This window comes from Corythoichthys intestinalis, chromosome 8 (assembly GCF_030265065.1).
Source record: "Corythoichthys intestinalis isolate RoL2023-P3 chromosome 8, ASM3026506v1, whole genome shotgun sequence".
NCBI classification, from domain to species: Eukaryota; Metazoa; Chordata; class Actinopteri; order Syngnathiformes; family Syngnathidae; genus Corythoichthys; species Corythoichthys intestinalis.
Window position 1 is genome coordinate 11,312,554 of NC_080402.1, and position 19,577 is coordinate 11,332,130.

At 39.2% G+C, this 19,577-nt stretch overlaps 1 protein-coding gene across 1 annotated transcript in view; it reads right to left on the reverse strand.

The window, feature by feature from the left end:
* Positions 1 to 570: 570 nt before the first annotated feature.
* The window catches only part of LOC130920220 (uncharacterized), a 112,542-nt gene continuing 93,535 nt past the window's right edge, over positions 571 to 19,577 (reverse strand). Inside the window, exons 57-65 of the mRNA XM_057843257.1 lie at positions 18,145 to 18,235; positions 17,907 to 18,036; positions 17,642 to 17,832; positions 16,096 to 16,257; positions 12,217 to 12,353; positions 12,004 to 12,143; positions 8,943 to 9,037; positions 8,452 to 8,863; positions 571 to 1,063 (exon numbers count right to left, since the gene is read on the reverse strand). Coding sequence (XP_057699240.1) covers positions 990 to 1,063; positions 8,452 to 8,863; positions 8,943 to 9,037; positions 12,004 to 12,143; positions 12,217 to 12,353; positions 16,096 to 16,257; positions 17,642 to 17,832; positions 17,907 to 18,036; positions 18,145 to 18,235 — 1,432 coding nt within the window. The 3' untranslated portion in view covers positions 571 to 989. The remainder of the gene's footprint in view (positions 1,064 to 8,451; positions 8,864 to 8,942; positions 9,038 to 12,003; positions 12,144 to 12,216; positions 12,354 to 16,095; positions 16,258 to 17,641; positions 17,833 to 17,906; positions 18,037 to 18,144; positions 18,236 to 19,577) is intronic.

Sequence of the window (19,577 nt, forward strand, 5' to 3'; positions counted from 1 at the left end):
TGGCTACAGTATCATTTACTGAAAGCTCAACAAATACACTAGATGGCAATATTTAGTCAAAATATACAAAGTCACATTTATCCTCTCACAGAATGTTAATAATGTAAATGCCATCTTAAGGATTTATTGTCATAATAAACAAATACAGTACTTATGTACTGTATGTTGAATGTATATATTCATCCGAGTTTTATTCATTTTTTTTCTTAATGCATTGCCAAAATGTATATGATCGGGAAAAATTATCGGGAATGATTGGAATTGAATCGGGAGCAAAAAAAGGCAATCGGATCGGGAAATATTGGGATCGGCAGATACTCAAACTAAAACGATCGGGAGCAAAAAAACATGATCGGAACAACCCTACTAAAAATGTTTGGGTGTTTTTAGTTAAAGCACCGTTTTTTCATCTGTGTGATTTTGACAAAGATCAGATCACATTTGATGGTGATTTTATGCAGGAATGGGAGAAATTCCAAAAAGTTCAGATACTTTTTCATACCACCGTATGTCAGGTTTCAAGGACGAGGTGGAACCAATCGCAGGGAAAACAAAAGGCAAGGCAGGATGTGTGGGAACTCAGAATGCTTTAATAACAGCTAACAAAAATACAAAGTTTACAACAAAAGACCAGGGGATCCAACGAAAAGGTATCAAAATTTACTTTTTTAGAGGAATTTGAACACGAGGGCAAATATACACAGCACATGGGTAACTTAAATACGTGGGATAACGAGACGGGTGGGTGACATAAGGAGCAGGCCACAACAGGTGAAATCAATGGGTAATCACGGGGACAAGGCACACTAGGAGAAAACAAACCCTAACAATATGTTGCTGTCATGGATAAAGATACTTTTTTAGTAGTTAAAATTATGTGAAATTTGGCGCTATCCCGCAGCACACCTGATGATCATCGGTTGAGAATCAAAGGGTTATGTTGATTACTTAACCCTTACGTATATTTTTCAATGTACAACCCGTTCATGTCAATCAAAAAATGTGATGAGGAGGCTGAGGACGAGTAGGAAAAGCGTGGTGACCTCTGGTTTCAAATGAGGACCTGAAATTGGAAAGCCACATTAGATAAACCCACATTATACACACAAATTTATCTGTATGCATATCAGTTGACGGGAAACGAGGCGCGGGGCCTCTCCGTAGGGGGCCTATTTTCAAATACTTAAAATTCAAATATTTTCAAAACCAAAGCCACAGCGAGCTAAAACCCAAACGGGCCACCTCCCTTAGGCATATATGAGTCGCATTGAGCAACTGCATCAAAAAATTCAAAAAATAACAAAACTTGGCAATAAAATGTTCAGATTTTACACTAGATGCACAAAAATCACCACATGCAGCGATAATCGATATTTTTAGGATTAATAGAAATATTTAATATATCCATAGACTTTATAATGTATTGACGTGACACATTCGCCATTCACTGCGTCGCGCCTTCCTGCAGGGGGCCGTCCCACACGCCGCTTCATTTATTAGCAGTCAGTCACATGCAGCGATCTAACGCCGGATTCAGGTAGAAAAGGTACGAAAGCTATACTGCATACAAACAGGCAGGATTGTCTCGGGAGTGATTTGTTTGAGGATTCAGGGTAATAATTACATTTTTCGTACCATGCATGCATTTTGAAACGTGACAAAAATCAATTAGAGAAACTACAGCAACATAAAAGCTACCTGCACATTTTTTTTTGTTTTTTTTTTGCTTTTAACCAAGAATCGAGACTCTTACGTCCATATCTGTAAAGAATTCAGGGATTTAAGCATTTATTCACAAGAATTTTCAACGGAAAAAGCTATTTGTGTACATATGGCAGACGCTAATTTCCTTACTGACTAGCACAGGGGTGGGCAAACCGATCCTCGAGGGCCGCAGTGGGTCCTGGTCTTTGTTCAAACTTATTGAGCACAGACAGTTTAGCCAATGAGGTATCAGTGGAAACAAGAAGCACCTGACTGAAATCTACTGATTGCGCTTGTAAGAAACCGGATTGGTGAAAGGCTGTCCTCATGATGGGTATGAACAAAAACCCGCACCCACTGCGGCCCTTTGTGGAATAGTTTGCCCACCCCTGGACTAGCATCATAGTTCGCAATATTTACGTAAAATAAAAGCTACCTGCACGCTTTTTTTTTCCCTGCTATTAACCAAGAATCGAGACTCTTACATCCATATCTATAAAGAATTCGGGAATTTAAGCATTTATTCCCAAGAATTTTCAATGGAAAAAGCTCTTTGTTTACATATGGCGGCCACTAATTTCCTGACTGACTAGCCTCATAGGTCGCAATATTTACGTAAAATAAATGCTACCTGCACGTTTTTTTTAAAATTTACTTTTAACCAAGAATTTCGACTGTTTTACGTCCATATGTATAAAAATAGGGCTGTCAAAATTATCGCGTTAAAGAGCGGTAATTAATTTTTAAAATTAATCACGTTAAAATATTTGACGCAATTAACGCACATGCCCCGCTCAAACAGATTAAAATGACAGCACAGTGAAATCTCAACTTGTTACCTGTGTTTTTTTGGAGTGTTGTCGCCCTCTGCTGGCGCTTGGGTGCGACCCATGAGCATCGTGTAATTATTGACATCAACAATGGCGGGCTACTAGTTTATTTTTTGATAGAAAATCTTACAAATTTTATTAAAACGAAAACATTAAGAGGGGTTTTAATAAAAAATTTCTATAACTTGTACTAACATTTATCTTTTAAGAGCTACAAGTCTTTCTATCCATGGATCGCTTTAACAGAATGTTAATAATGTTGATGCCATCTTGTTGATTTGTTGTTATAATAAACAAATACAGTACTTATGTACCGTATATTGAATGTATATATCTGTCTTGTGTCTTATCTTTCCATTCCAACAATAATTTACAGAAAAATATGGCATATTTTATAGAATGTTTGAATTGTGATTAATTACGATTAATTAATTTTTAAGCTGTAATTAACTTGATTAAAATTTTTAATAATTTGACAGCCCTGATAAAAAAAAAATTCAGGGATTTAAGCATTTATTCACAAGAATTTTCAACGGAAAAGCTCTTTGTTTACATATGGCAGCCGCTAATTTCCTTACTGACTAGCCTCGTAGTTCGCAATACCGACTTACAATAAATGCTACCTGCACATTGTTTTTTTTTTTTTTTGCTTTTAACCAAGAATCGAGACTGTTTTACGTCCATATCTATAAGGAATTCAGGGATTTAAGCATTTATTCACAAGAATTTTCAACGGAAAAAGCTTTTTGTTTACATATGGCAGCCGCTAATTTCCTTGCTGACTAGCCTCTTAGTTCGCAATATTTACTTACAATAAATGCTAACTGCACGTTTTTTTTTTTTTGTTTTGTTTGCTTTTAACCAATAATCAAGACTGTTTTATGTCCATATGTATAAAGAATTCAGGGATTCAAGCATTTATTCAAAGAATTTTCAACGGAAAAAGCGCTTTGTTTACATATGGCGGCCGCTAACTTCCTTACTGACGAGCCTCATAGTTCGCAATATTTATGTAAAATAAATGCTACGTGCACTTTTTTTTTTTGCTTTTAACCTAGAATCGAGACTGTTTTAGTCCATATCTATAAAGAATTCAGGGATTTAAGCATTTATTCACAAGAATTTTCAACGAAAAAAGCTCTTGGTTTACATATGGCAGCTGCGAATTTCCTTACTGACGAGCCTCATAGTTCCCAATATTGACTTACAATAAATGCTACCTGCACATTGTTTTTTTTTTTTTTTTTTTTGCTTTTAACCAAGAATCGAGACTGTTTTACGTCCATATCTCTAAAGAATTCAGGGATATAAGCATTTATTCACAAGAATTTTAATGGAAAAACTCTTTGTTTACATATGGCACCTGCTAATTTCCTTACTGACTAGCCTCACCGTTCACAATATTTACTTACAATAAATGCTACCTGCACGTTTTTTTTTTTGTTTTTTTTTTACTTTTAACCAAGAATCGAGACTGTTTTACGTCCATATCTCTAAAGAATTCAGGGATTAAAGCATTTATTCACAAGAATTTTCAACAGAAAAAGCTCTTTCTTCACATATGGCGGCCGCTAATTTCCCTACTGACGAGCCTCACAGTTCGCAATATTTACTTACAATAAATGCTACCTGCACGGGTTTTTTTTGCTTTTAACCAAGAATCGAGACTGTTGTACGTCCATATCTCTAAAGAATTCAGGGATTTAAGCATTTATTCACAAGAATTTTCAACGGAAAAAGCTCTTTCTTTACATATGGCACCTGCTAATTCCCTTACTGACTAGCCTCACCGTTCACAATATTTATGTAAAATAAATGCTCCCTGCCCGTTTTTTTTTTTTTTTTTGCTTTTAACCAAGAATCGAGACTCTTTTACGTCCATATCTATAAATAATTCAGCATTTATTCACAAGAATTTTCAACAGAAAAAGCTCTTTCTTCACATATGGCGGCCGCTAATTTCCCTACTGACGAGCCTCACAGTTCACAATATTTACTTATAATAAATGCTACCTGTACGTTTTTTTTTTTTTTTTTGCTTTTAACCAAGAATCGAGACTGTTTTAGTCCATATCTATAAAGAATTCAGGGATTTAAGCATTTATTCACAAGAATGTTCAACGGAAAAAGCTCTTGGTTTACATATGGCAGCTGCTAATTTCCTTACTGACTGACCTCATAGTTCCCAATATTTACTTACAATAAATGCTACCTGCACATTGTTTTTTGTTGTTGTTGCTTTTAACCAAGAATCGAGACTCTTTTACGTCCATATCTATAAATAATTCAGGGATTCAAGCATTTATTCACAAGAATTTTCAACGGAAAAAGCTTTCTTCACATATGGCGGCCGCTAATTTCCCCACTGACTAGCCTCACAGTTCGCAATATTTACTTACAATAAATGCTACCTGCACGTTTTTTTGTTTTTTTTTACTTTTAACCAAGAATCGAGACTGTTTTACGTCCATATCTCTAAAGAATTCAGGGATTAAAGCATTTATTCACAGGAATTTTCAACGGAAAAAGCTCTTTGTTTACATATGGCACCTGCTAATTTCCTTACTGACTAGCCTCACCGTTCACAATATTTATGTAAATTAATGCTACCTGCACTTTTTTTTTTTTTTGCTTTTAACCAAGAATCGAGACTCTTTTACGTCCATATCTATAAATAATTCAGGGATTCAAGCATTTATTCACAAGAATTTTCAACGGAAAAAGCTCTTTCTTCACATATGGCGGCCGCTAATTTCCCTACTGACTAGCCTCACAGTTCGCAATATTTACTTACAATAAATGCTACCTGCACGTTTTTTTGTTTTTTTTTTACTTTTAACCAAGAATCGAGACTGTTTTACGTCGATATCTCTAAAGAATTCAGGGATTAAAGCATTTATTCACAAGAATTTTCAACGGAAAAAGCTCTTTGTTTACATATGGCACCTGCTAATTTCCTTACTGACTAGCCTCACAGTTCGCAATATTTACTTACAATAAATGCTACCTGCACGTTTTTTTTTTTTTTTTACTTTTAACCAAGAATCAAGACTGTTTTACGTCCATATCGCTAAAGAATTCAGGGATTAAAGCATTTATTCACAAGAATTTTCAACGGAAAAAGCTCTTTGTTTACATATGGCACCTGCTAATTTCCTTACTGACTAGCCTCACCGTTCACAATATTTATGTAAATTAATGCTACCTGCACTTTTTTTTTTTTTTTTTTGCTTATAACCAAGAATCGAGACTGTTTTACGTCCGTATCTCTAAAGAATTCAGGGATTAAAGCATTTATTCACAAGAATTTTCAACGGAAAAAGCTCTTTGTTTACATATGGCACCTGCTAATTTCCTTACTGACTAGCCTCACCGTTCACAATATTTATGTAAAATAAATGCTACCTGCACTTTTTTTTTTTTTTTTTTTATTACTTTTAACCAAGAATCGAGACTCTTTTACGTCCATATCTATAAATAATTCAGGGATTCAAGCATTTATTCACAAGAGTTTTCAACGGAAAAAGCTTTCTTCACATATGGCGGCCGCTAATTTCCCTCCTGACTAGCCTCACAGTTCGCAATATTTACTTACAATAAATGCTACCTGCACGTTTTTTTTTTTTTTTTTTTACTTTTAACCAAGAATTGAGACTGTTTTACGTCCATACCTCTAAAGAATTCAGGGATTAAAGCATTTATTCACAAGAATTTTCAACGGAAAAAGCTTTCTTCACATATGGCGGCCGCTAATTTCCCTACTGACTAGCCTCACAGTTCGCAATATTTACTTACAATAAATGCTACCTGCACGTTTTTTTGTTTTTTTTTACTTTTAACCAAGAATCGAGACTGTTTTACGTCGATATCTCTAAAGAATTCAGGGATTAAAGCATTTATTCACAAGAATTTTCAACGGAAAAAGCTCTTTGTTTACATATGGCACCTGCTAATTTCCTTACTGACTAGCCTCACCGTTCACAATATTTATGTAAAATTAATGCTACCTGCACTTTTTTTTTTTTTTGCTTTTAACCAAGAATCGAGACTCTTTTACGTCCATATCTATAAATAATTCAGGGATTCAAGCATTTATTCACAAGAATTTTCAACGGAAAAAGCTTTCTTCACATATGGCGGCCGCTAATTTCCCTCCTGACTAGCCTCACAGTTCGCAATATTTACTTACAATAAATGCTACCTGCACTTTTTTTTTTTTTTTTTTTACTTTTAACCAAGAATCGAGACTGTTTTACGTCCATATCTCTAAAGAATTCAGGGATTAAAGCATTTATTCACAAGAATTTTCAACGGAAAAAGCTCTTTCTTCACATATGGCGGCCGCTAATTTCCTTACTGACTAGCCTCACAGTTCGCAATATTTACTTACAATCAATGCTACCCGTACGTTTTTTTTTTTTTTTTTTTTTGCTTTTAACCAAGAATCGAGACTGTTTTACGTCCATATCTCTAAAGAATTCAAGGATTTAAGCATTTATTCACAAGAACTTTCAACGGAAAAAGCTCTTTGTTTACATATGGCGCCCGCTAATTCCCTTACTGACTAGCCTCATAGTTCACAATCTGTTATGTCATGTTTTTGTTCTCAGTTGTTCTTTATGGCCTGTTTGTATTCTCAGTTGTTCTTTATGACACGTTAAGGAGTACACTGTCTTTGTGTCGCATTAGGAGCGCACTGTATTTAAGGACGCCTGTGTGTATCAGCTTCGTCGGACGATTGCCTTGCTTATTGTTGTGTGTGCCCTCATATTCATGCTCTCACCAGTTTCTTCTAGTTGTATCCTACTTTGATCATATTTGTTTTTTGTGCTCTATTGGCCTTTGTTAAATTTGCATACTATTTGGCATGCTTCCTTTGTTGTACTTTTTATTAAATACAAATGTATTCGCTATTTCTGATTTCTGAGTCTGTGAGTGAGATCCACACAAACGGCTTGCCGTTCATCACAAAATAAGTTGTGATTGTATATAGTAAAATGCCAATTTTGCTTTTGTTGATTAAAATTTAGATGATTCTGCATGCTTTAGTCAAGTATTAAGTTTCTAATGTGAAAATTGAGTGATTTATTAGCTGCTGAAAAACTAAATTAAAAAATTAAGTCGGCTATTTTTGGGCAAATAATTATTGCTATTTACCTCTGCATTTGGTAATTTTTGTGCATCTTGCGTAAACTTTGAGAATTTTACAGCCATTTTAAGTCTTGATATACTTGTATTAAAAAAATCATCGTGATTAGGGAACACATTTTTTGGTGTCGCTGCTCATGGAAACTCATATATACCTAAGGGAGGTAGGTAACTAGCGGTTTGGTTTTGAAAATATTAGAATTTTAAGATTTTTCGAAAATAGGCCCCCCAAAGGATCGGCCCTCAGCCCCGTGTCCCTTCAACTCATCGTGAAGTCTATAATTCTTGTAAGTAAATGTATAAATCCCGGAATTTCTACAGATGTGAATGTAAAACAGTCTAAAATATTGGTTAAAAGCAAAAAAACGGGCAGTTATCATTCATTTTACGTAAATATTTCAAGCAAAAGTTACAGTATCGTGTAACCCAACATGGCGGCTATCACAAAACAAAGAGCTATTTTTTTTTATTCATTTCTTTTTTTTCCACAACGTTTCAAAGCGCATGCACGGTGCCATTTTATATAATAATTACCTCGAATCCTCGACCAAATCACTCTTGAGACACGCCTGCCTACTTGTATGCACTAAGATTTTTGTCCTGTTTCCACCTAAATCCTGCGTTAGAACCGCGGCGTGTGTTTGAGTTTATCGCTGTGAAAGCTACCACAACGCTCGGCCTGGCCCCGCCCACTATGGGAAGCTGTGGCGCAATGTCGGTAGGACCTGTCTCGCCAACTGATAGTGAAGTCTATGCTGTGTGTACTCACCACTGCTGTGTGGTTTCGATGTTGTCGAGTTGGAGCCAGAGGGGGCGTTTGTCGCGCCTCCGGGAGCGTTTGTCGCACCTCCGGGGGCGTTTGTCGCGCCTGTGGGGGCGTTTGTCGGTCCTCCGGGGGCGTTTGTCGCGCCTCCGGGAGCGTTTGTCGCGCCTCCGGGGGCGTTTGTCGCGCCTCCGGGGGCGTTTGTCGCACCTCCGGGGGCGTTTGTCGGTCCTGTTGGCGTACTATTGGGGGTGGCTGTGGGGTCAGCTCGGCCTCCCTCTAGCCCGACTCCCAACATGTCAAGATCAGACTGCCTCTGCAGTCCGGTCCATTCTTGCACCAAGGTTTGGTTTTCGTACAATTTCAAGTCTGACACGTGCATGCCTAAAAGCCCACCAACTTCAGGTACAGTCAAATTCTGGAAGAGGTTTTGGAAAAAGAAAAACATCAGTGAACAAGAACTGTAAACACAGCCGTTCGTTGAATTACATACTGACCAGAACAACGCTTCGAGGCAGCGAAATAAAGGTTTCTGGGTTCATGTTGATGGAAGAGTCCGCCAGATTTTTAACGTAACTCAGCGACGCGCCACCTGGACAAAAATTGAATTTTGAATGGGAGTCAGCAGCCAATTGTTTGATTTTTAATGGCTTGCAAATTGGTTGTTGACCAAGGCGTAGGTTTGGTCTCAACATTGATAGGCATGATATACCAGCATAACCTGCATGTACATTTTTTGCTGGAGACGGGACATACAGTGGGGCAAATAAGTATTTAGTCAACCACCAATTGTGCAAGTTCTCCCACTTGAAAATATTAGAGGCCTGTAATTGTCAACATGGGTAAACCTCAACCATGAGAGACGGAACGTGAAAAAAAAAAACAGAAAATCACATTGTTTGATTTTTAAATATTTTATTTGCAAATCATTGTGGAAAATAAGTATTTAGTCAGCACCAAAAGTTCATCTTAATACTTTGTTATGTACCCTTTGTTGGCAATAACTGAGGCCAAACGTTTTCTGTAAGTCTTCACAAGCTTTTCACACACTGTTGGTGGTATTTTGGCCCATTCCTCCATGCAGATCTCCTCTAGAGCAGTGATGTTTTGGGGCTGTCGTTGGACAACACTGACTTTCAACTCCCTCCACAGATTTTCTATGGGGTTGAGATCTGGAGACTGGCTTGGCCACTCCAGGTCCTTCTTACGAAGCCACTCCTTTGTTGCCCTGGCTGTGTTTGGGATCTTTGTCATGCTGAAAGACCCCGCCACATCTCATCTTCAATGCCCTTGCCAATGGAAGGAGATTTTTACTCAAAATCTCTCAATACATGGCCGCATTCATTCTTTCCTTTAGACCAGTACTTCTCAAATAGTGGGGCGCAGAGCGATGCCAGGGGTGGCGCATGTGACCTCGGGGAACATGCTTTTTTTTTTTTTTTTTTTTGCCGTATTAGAATAAAGTCTACTTGCACATCCACTCAGTGGGTGGCAGTGGCGCTCTCATTTTCAAAGTGCGCGCAGTATTTTTGAAGTAAGCAAGAGCACACAGAAGAGAAATATGAAGAGCTGTGCGCCGTTTTCGAAAGCCGTTTTCCGGCCGGACCCACCGTCTTCTCACGTGTCTGCCCGAGAAGTGCCGTTTTCGGCTTGGGATTGTCACGACAACCGCTCTCACCTACGGTTCTCCCTCGGCCGCCGAGAATGCGCTTTTTTCGGGCCGTTTGCCTTTTGGGTTTGACATTTAATACAGTGGTAGATGAGGAAAGACCACTGTTTACTGTGTCTAAAAATGATTATAGCGGACAGCCGGAAGCCAAATCAATTAAGACGCCACTTAAAGACATTAGACCCCAATCTAATTGATAAGCCGCTTGGTTGTTTTTCAGCGAAAACGTGCCGAATATTGGCAACAATCGTCCCGCTTTGTCAGTGTTATATCAGTAAACTAGTGAGCACTGTTAGCATGCTCAGTGCAAAATAACCCCACACCATTGCAAAATGGAGGTGATACTGTGAGCAGCGAAAATAAAAACTGTCCTTCTGTCCAAAGACACTCTTTTTTTCTTCTTCTTCTAATTAGTTTTGTTTTTCGGTCAAATTTTTTGGCATATTGTCCTCATGAGTTAATGTTTCTAATCAGTTTGAATTTGTTGTTATTTACTGATTTTATTTTTCAGTATCAAATGGTCAAAAATGTACCTTGAGTGTATTTTTACAGTTTGGATGTGACTTTTTTTTTTTTTTAATTCAGGCAAATTGATGCGCATTACGTCTTTTCTGTTACAAACAAAACAATGTTAATAAAGTTATACTTTATAAGTTGATCTCTGTTATTTTTCTCTAAAATAGTAATATTGTAGACAAATTATACGATTTACAGTGGCGGCAAAGTTTGGGGGGGCGCGAAACATTTACGTCTTCCTTGGGGGGGGCGTAACAGAAAATAATTGAGAAGCACTGCCTGGTCCCTTTGCAGAAAAACAGCCCCAAAGCATGAGGTTTCCACCCCCATGCTTCACAGTGGGTATGGTGCAATTCAGTATTCTTTCTCCTCCAAACACGAGAAACTGTGTTTCTACCAAAAAGTTCTATTTTGGTTTCATCTGACCATAACACATTCTCCCAGTCCTCTTCTGGATCATCCAAATGCTCTCTAGCGAACCGCAGACGGGCCTGGACGTGTACTGGCTTCAGCAGGGGGGCACGTCTGGCCGTGCAGGATTTGAGTCCCTGGCGGCGCATTGTGTTACTGATAGTAGCTTTTGTTACTGTGGTCCCAGCTCTCTGTAGGTCATTCACTAGGTCCCCCTGTGTGGTTCCAGGATTTTTGTTCACCGTTCTTGTAATCATTTTGACGCCACGGGGTGAGATCTTGCATGGAGCCCCAGGTCGAGGGAGATTATCAGTGGTCTTGTATGTCTTCCGTTTTCTAATAATTGCTCCCACAGTTGATTTCTTTACACCAAGTGTTTTACCTATTGCAGATTCAGTCTTCCCAGCCTGGTGCAGGTCTACAATTTTGTCTCTGGTGTCCTTTGACAGCTCTTTGGTCTTGGCCATAGTGGAGTTTGGAGTGTGACTGACTGAGATTGTGGACAGGTGTCTTTTATACCGATAATGAGTTAAAACAGGTGCCATTAATACAGGTAACAAGTGGAGCCTCGTTAGACCTCGTTAGAAGAAGTTAGACCTCTTTGACAGCCAGAAATCTTGGTTGTTTGTACAAATACTTATTTTCCACTCTAATTTGGAAATTCTTTAAAAATCAAACAATGTGATTTTCCGTTTTTTTCCCCCACATTGTGTCTCTCATGGTTGAGATTTACCCATGTTGACAATTACAGGCCTCTCTAACCTTTTCAAGTAGAAGAACTTGCACAATTGTTGGTTGACTAAATACTTATTTGCCCCACTGTAAATTACCTGTATAAGTGAACTCATTATATAATGCAAATAAGATGGCTTAAAAGATGGTGTGGACAATTTTAGCATCCGTATAAGTTGGTAGTGTTATGTCTCTACCGTCCCTGTGCAAAGCCCTCGGTGTTGACCTACCAAGATACGGCTCCCTGAGCTGGTACTCGTCTGCGGGGATGGTTGAGCGAGTGACTCGCGCAAAAGCTTCTGCAGATATTTCGAAGAGAACTTGCTTTTTCTCCAGGGTGCAGACTGACACATTCAAGGCATTCGCATCCCTGCAGGAGACAAACTACGACATGAGATCAAGTTCATCATGAAAGCAATTCAGTTTTTCCACATTAGCGATACCTAAGACTTTGTGCTGTAATGTTTTGAAGGACATCCACGTCTAGGGAACACAGGTTCTCTCCTCCGATGGCGTTAAGCTCCGCAGTGCCGAGCGTGTTTCCGTCGTGATTCAGATATTTGTTGATGATTTGCTTAGCCTGCATGAAAGGTCAAAAGTATCCTCACAAGAAGTGCTAGAGCAGAGGTGTTAAACACTTTGACCTGGACTACATTGTTGTTGTTTCCTTTGGAGACCCATTGTGTCTGCTAAGTTGGGCTGTCACGATGAACCGACGAATTGAAAAATAATATACTATCAAATGAATTGAACTATTGCCGATGCAGGCAAATCATCTGTTCTGCTACTATTGGATCTCAGCGCCGCATTTGACACGGTTGATCACAACATACTACTCAGCAGATTCTATCACGCCTATGTAGATGACACACAACTGTACATTTCTGTGTCCCCACATGATTACAGTCCCTTAGTCTCCCTGAGTAAATGCATTCATCAAATCAATGAATGGATGTGCCAGAATTTTCTCCAGTTAAATGTGGAGAGGACAGAGGTAATCATTTTTGGGCCAAAAAAGGAAAGGTCAAAGATAAGCAGCCAACTTAGCACAATGTCACTTACAGCTACAAATCAAGTCAGAAACCTTGGCGTAATTATTGACTCAGACCTAAAATTTGATAGCCATCTAAAGTCCGTCACTAAATCCGCTTATTACCACCTAAAAAATATAACCAGAATTAAGGGGCCTCTGACTCAACAAGACATGGAAAAACTTATGCATGCATTCATTTTCAGCAGATTGGACTACTGCAACGGTATATTTACAGGTCTTGATAAAAAATCAGTCAGGAAGCAGAAGCTGCAGCTAGTACAGAATGCTGCAGCCAGAGTCCTCACAAATACAAGGAAGCTGGACCACATTACACCGGTTTTGAAATCGCTAAACTGGCTTCCAGTGAGTCAAAGGATAGACTATAAAATACTTCTGCTCGTCTACAAAACACTTAATGGCCTTGGACCAAAATAAATGCTTGACTTGTTAGATTCCTATGAGACATCTAGACCCCTAAGGTCATCTGGAACGGGTCTTCTGCATGTTCCAAGAACAAGAACCAAGCAGGGTGAGGCAGCATTTAGTTATTATGCTCCTCACCTCTGGAACAAGTTACCCAAACATCTGAAGTATGCTCAAACTGTTAGCTCCTTTAAATCAGGGCTAAAAACGCTTTTGTTTAGCACTGCATATCCATAACTGTCTATATATTTCAATCTACCTGCCTTATATTCCTCTTGTGCTTATCTCCATTGCTGATTTCAATGATTATTAGTAGTAGTAGTTTTTGCTTTATTTTTATTTTTGTTTTATTTTTATTTATATATTTTTATTCTGTGATTAAAATGCGATCTTTTGTCTTGGTTTTTACGTTGTGTTGATTTAAATGTGATTTTTATGGTCTTCATGTGATGTAAAGCACTTTGAATTGCCTTGTGTTGAATTGTGCTATATAAATAAATTTGCCTTGCCTTGCCCTTGCCTATTGTAATAGACAATGGATCGTTTAGAGCAGTGGTTCTTAACCTGGGTTCTATCGAACCTCAGGGGTTCGGTGAGTAAGTCTTTGGGATTCGGCGAAGGTAAATAAATACAGAACCCTATTTTCGTACACTGATGAAATCTAGGCAAAGCGGCTTTTTAAACCAAGTTTCGCTTCCAATTTACAGGCTTAATCCATTGCTTTTAACAACTAGTCCTCTATCTGATGGGAGGAGGCACTGGTTTGCTCAGTGGAAGGTTGACTCGCACTTGGTATGAGGGAATACAACAAGACCAATGGGTAGTGTGGTCTCAAATTTTGACCTGTTTATAAAATTTGCTGTCAAATGAGTAGAATTTTGAATGGGAATTAAATTAAATTAAATTATTAGGTTGTTAGTTTAGAAATATTGGTTTCGCATTTGAAAAAAAATTGCTTAATTTCTTAATTCTGAAGGGTTCGGTGAATCCACATGTGAAAGTTGTGGGGTTCGGTACCTTTAGCAAGGTTAAGAACCACTGGTTTAGAGACTTTGTTAACCTGAAACTTGTCCAAATCGTTTTTTTGAGCGTATACGGGTTGTCCCCAGGTTACGAACGAGTTCCGTTCCTACGCTGGGGAGGTAACCCGAATTTTCATGCAGTTCGGAATGAACCCTTTAAAATTTCAAAATAACTATCCAAAATTCCAAAAGTATTGCACAGTGGTACCTCGACTTACGATCACTTTGACACACTATCTTTTTGACACCGGACGTAAAATTTGACTCGCAATCTGTTTCTACATCTGATGACATGCCCGAAATACCACGATTTATGACAGCGCCGCAGTTTCTTTGTTTTGCCTGAAGATTTTCTTGTGAGAGAAATCAACACTGGTTCCAAGAAGGTTAGTGCAGGTGGGGGAAAAACGAAAAGACGATGCTTACCATTGAAATTACGATGAAAATGATAGAAAAATATGAGAATGGTGTGTACATCCGTGAATTGGCCCGACAAAACGGCCGTGGAATGTCAATTTTGACGGTCCTCCTCCGCCCTCTGTTCGCCATAAGTTAAGGTGACAATTATTATTGTGGTAACATCACCAAAGAAATCGCCGGCTTCGTCAAGTTTCTAATCATTTATAACATCAACTTGTGCAACACAACACGCCTACTGTCAGCTACAGTTTCGCCAGCAACAAAACATTAAAAGAGAGAGTAAAATAGAACCGCACTCTCTATCTCACCGTCACGTCAGCTAGGCGGTGTGTTCAGGTACAGCAAAAAAAAGTCCGCCACATTTGAACCCGATTCGTTACATTATTACAGGATTTTTTAGTATTAGAGATGTCCGCTCGATCGGGCCCGATCACGTCATTTTCAAAGTATCGGAATCGGCAAAAAACTATCGGACATGCCTTTTTTAAAAAAAAAATATATGTATATTTTTTGATTAAATCATTTTCTAACTGTATTTAACGTTACAGACATGATGTGTTACACTCTTCCATAGTCATTAGTTTAAGCTTAAACTAGGGTTATCAAATTTATCACGTTAATGGCGAGAATTAATATTTTTTGCATTTATCACGTTACAATATTGAACGCAATTAACGCAAGCGCTGCACGACCCACTCACGCATTGTCGCGTTCAATCTATAATGCCGGCGTTTTACCCATACAATATATAGAGCTAAAAGGCAGCGTAAAATGAGTAGAGTGAATTTTGGCAGCCTTTGGAGCCTTTTTTTAAATGGCTAAAGCCTTAAAATCCCTCCCCCAACAATTACAATAATCGTGGGAAGCAATGTGGGGAAGAAAGGTAATAGTTGATCTTTTTCTTAACACCCTATGTTGTTTCCCAACGCAGAGAAGATTTATGAATTGGTACCACGATGCACAGTCATGGTTGCACTTCCCATCATGCATTTGGGCAGAAGTTAAATGGCTACAGTATCATTTACTGAAAGCTCAACAAATACACTAGATGGCAATATTTAGTCACAATATACAAAGTCACATTCATCCTTTAAGAATTACAAGTCTTTCTATCCGTGGATCCCTCTCACAGAAAGAATGTTAATAATGTAAATGCCATCTTGAGGATTTATTGTCATAATAAACAAATACAGTACTTATGTACTGTACGTTGAATGTATAAATTTGTCTGAGTTTTATTCATTTTTTTCTTAATGCATTGCCAAAATGTATATGATCGGGAAAAATTATCGGGAATGATTGGAGGAGAGGAACATGAAGCACTGTGATTTACTTTCGTAGGCCACACAAAATGACGTGATGGGCCCCCTGGCCTTGAGTTTGAAACCTCTTTATTAGCTTGTGTAGAGTGTGCGTTTACATACCAAGGTTGGGTCCCAGTCTCCGTTGGACGAATCCATAAGCGCGGCCAGCGTGTCCAACCTAGTGATGTTCCACAAGTCGATGTCCTCACTCGTGGCTTGCCGAGAAGCCGGTCCCAAAAGTTCAACCTGATCCTCCGGGATTCCCGAGTGGTTTGCATACACCTTTAAACCAATCAGAGTGGACGATTTGTCATGCTTGCCACTGCCTTGCTTCAAGTGTAACACACCTGTCGCTAGGGTTGAGAATCGAGAACCGGTTCTAATAGATAACCGGTTCCCCGCATTCCAATTCCATGGAATCCACTGGCAATTTTCCTAACGATTCTCTTATCAATTCCAACCAGCATGATTTACATTTCGAAATTTACGCATGGTGCACACGTTCGTGTTGGCAAGTACAGTTACATAATTACTGATGGAGAGACTTCTCATCAAGTGTCAAGTGAGAGTCGTTGCCGAGTAAAATTTCACAGGCCAGGTCATTCATTATTCATGAGACTACTTAAAGAAAGGATTTCTATTAATGGGTCTATCATATTCCTCGTCGGATATTCTATAATAAAAATATAACATATATGCATCCCAAATAATCCTAAACGATTTTATTAGCAATTTTAATACTCCTGTTAGAAAGATTCCATGGATATGCGTTAGTTCCTATAGCAACCAGTCGTGAATTCCGGTTTTTGTCCTACGTCAATAGGCGTAAGGTGCGCATTTCGAGCAGAGGACAGCCACCTGTTAGAGGAAGTATCTGTGTGCGTCCATGAATGAATGTAAGTATTTCCTCTTCATGCCATAAAGTTCTTCTGATAAGTTAGAGCCGTTATCACCGCGACCGTTTCGTGTTTTTACAGTTACGTCGGCTGGTTGCTCCCGTTCGTTCTCGCTGCGTCAACGAGAGCCTTGTTTACGTTATATTTGCGTTGCACATTTGTGTTAAGAGGGAATGTGTTAGTTTAGCATCTTAAGATGATGTTGTACATCCATATGAGTGTAAAGTGCTTAGTTTTCGCCATTTTTATGGCCAAGATGACACGCAGCGTGCTTTCGGGTTGTGCGCGAGCACTCGCGCCCCCCCACCTTTGTGTTCATTATACTGTGCGAGTCATGTATGTGTGTCATTGACTGCTTTGCAGTTAATTTGCATTGTTTATTGCATCAGCACTAATATGGTGTAATTTTCTTTCCTTTCAGAACCACACATATACCCACACATTCCAGTCTTCTTCCACACACATAGAAATACATCAACATCTTTCCACGCATACTCTCATCTGCTCATTGAGTGATTGTCATATCAAGTGCCTTTGCCTGTATATACAGTAGTTGTGCCTTTTGCCAAGTTGGATTAAAAGTGCCAAAGACCAACTCCACTCTCCGCTCCTTGTGTTCTAACCGACACCCCAAGGCGAATGAACCATAAAACATATTGAACCCAAAACCTCATATGGTCCATTAGTCCAAATTAGAATCGATAAAGAATCGAATCGTTAAGCAATATCGATAATGAACTCGGCAAAATCTTATCAATTCCCATCCCTACCTCTCGCAATTTCCTGAGCACGATCTTGAGGTAATCATCCTCGTCCACCTTCTCCGTGATGGCGTCCAAGTTGTCGCGAACGACAGTGGCATTGAGGCAGCAGTCGAATTGATCGATGTCATCATAGTCGAAAGGGAAGGTCTCGTCGCTGATGGTCACGGCTGTAATGAATCCTACTGTACACTCGTTGGCTGCAAAGTACAAAGCTTCGAGTCATCAAAGAGAACTAAACTCACTCTGAGTGATGTTAAAAAAAGGAACAAACCTAGTGATCGCTTGACTATGTTACGAATGGACGTCCTGATTTCTCTCTTCATGCGCTTCCGCCTTTGTCTGTCCACGCGTTTTTCCCTGAGAACTCCCAAAAAGTCCTTCAAGAAACTTCGCTTTGTTTCCTACAAAACAAAAACAGTCAAAGAGATCGATTTGTGATTTTAAACCGGTGAGAGACATTTTCCAATCTCTATTTTATGGCAAATAATATAAAACACTTCACTACGAACCCGGTCAAAGTTGTCGTAGAAGCTAGACGTCATAAAAAGAGTTAACATTCCAAGGTCCTTCAAAGTTGTTATAGTCCAATTTGATGTCGGGCTGAAAAGAAAAGAAGATATGTTGCCAGGCAGTGTTGTTTTTGTCAACGATGATGATATTGAAGATATTTAGTCAACGAAGACTTTTTTTCATGACGATGAGACCTGTTTTGGAGGGCTAAAACATAACGAGCTTAATGCCAATTTTCATCTGACGGGATCAGAACGAGACAAATATGCGCAACAGTTTCCGTCACATGTTCCCATTGTGACATGTGTAGTTAGCCTGCTTCGTCGCAGTGTCTGGTTGTGTCCTCATGTGACGTGCTCTCCTGGTAAATTTGTTTTAACTTGGCCAGAGAGAATATGCAATGTTGCTTTACCCTTTAAAGGTCTGTGTTGACTTATCATCACGCACTAAACGTAACTCGTAGCGTTGGCATAGCATTCGCGGTAATGGCAAGTGTCCAACAGTGTTGTTTTTGGAAGCCCTTTTAATTTTTGTCTTAGTCTTTTGGACAATAATACTAATTAGTCATTGTAGTACAGGGTGGGGCAGAGCAACTTGCTTATTTAAATTTGGCGCCCTGGTTGCTCTGAGGATGGTAGGGATGGACTTATTTTAGAGGGTGGGGCTTAAAGTTTGGTTCTTAATGTGCGTTGTTCATTTTTCAGGAACCCGAGTAAGCATCATGGAGTGGACGAAGTTGGAACGCGCTTTCACTGTCGAGGCATTTTTTTTCAGGCGGTCGCTGAATCGTCGCAACACGACATGCATTCTGTAGACATTTCAATCTTGCCCCCCGTGGCTGTGTTCCTGGCCGGCAGTTAATTGTTTCATGGGTAAACAACTTCAGGGAAACGGGTGACATAACGAAAAAGCAACCTGGTCACCTATGAACAGCAAGGACACCCCGAAATATTGACACGGTGAGACAATGTTTTGAGATCTCCCCAACGGTGTGCCCGCAAACACACATTTGCTCATGGGTTGTCTGCTCGTTCTGTGAGATGAATCCTACATGAAGAATTGAAATTTCATTCCTACAAACTAGCTATAGTACAGGAACGTGTGATGCATGTGAGGCGCTTTTGGGCTTGCCTGACGATACACTTATTTTCTTCATTGATGAGGCTCACTTCCATCTTTCTGGATCTGTAAATAAGTAAAACATGCACTATTGGAGTCCTGAAAACCCCACAGAACTTCATCAACATCCTCTACACGCACTATGTGTAACTGTTTGGTGTGCACTATCCCAAGTTGGCATAATTGGCCCATGTTTTTTTGAAGAAACGAACAGGCAGTATCAGTGACATCTGAACGTTATGGCAACTAGATCAATGAGTTTCCTGCCAACACTGAACCAGATCGACAGCCAGCCATGAACACGACCACGAGA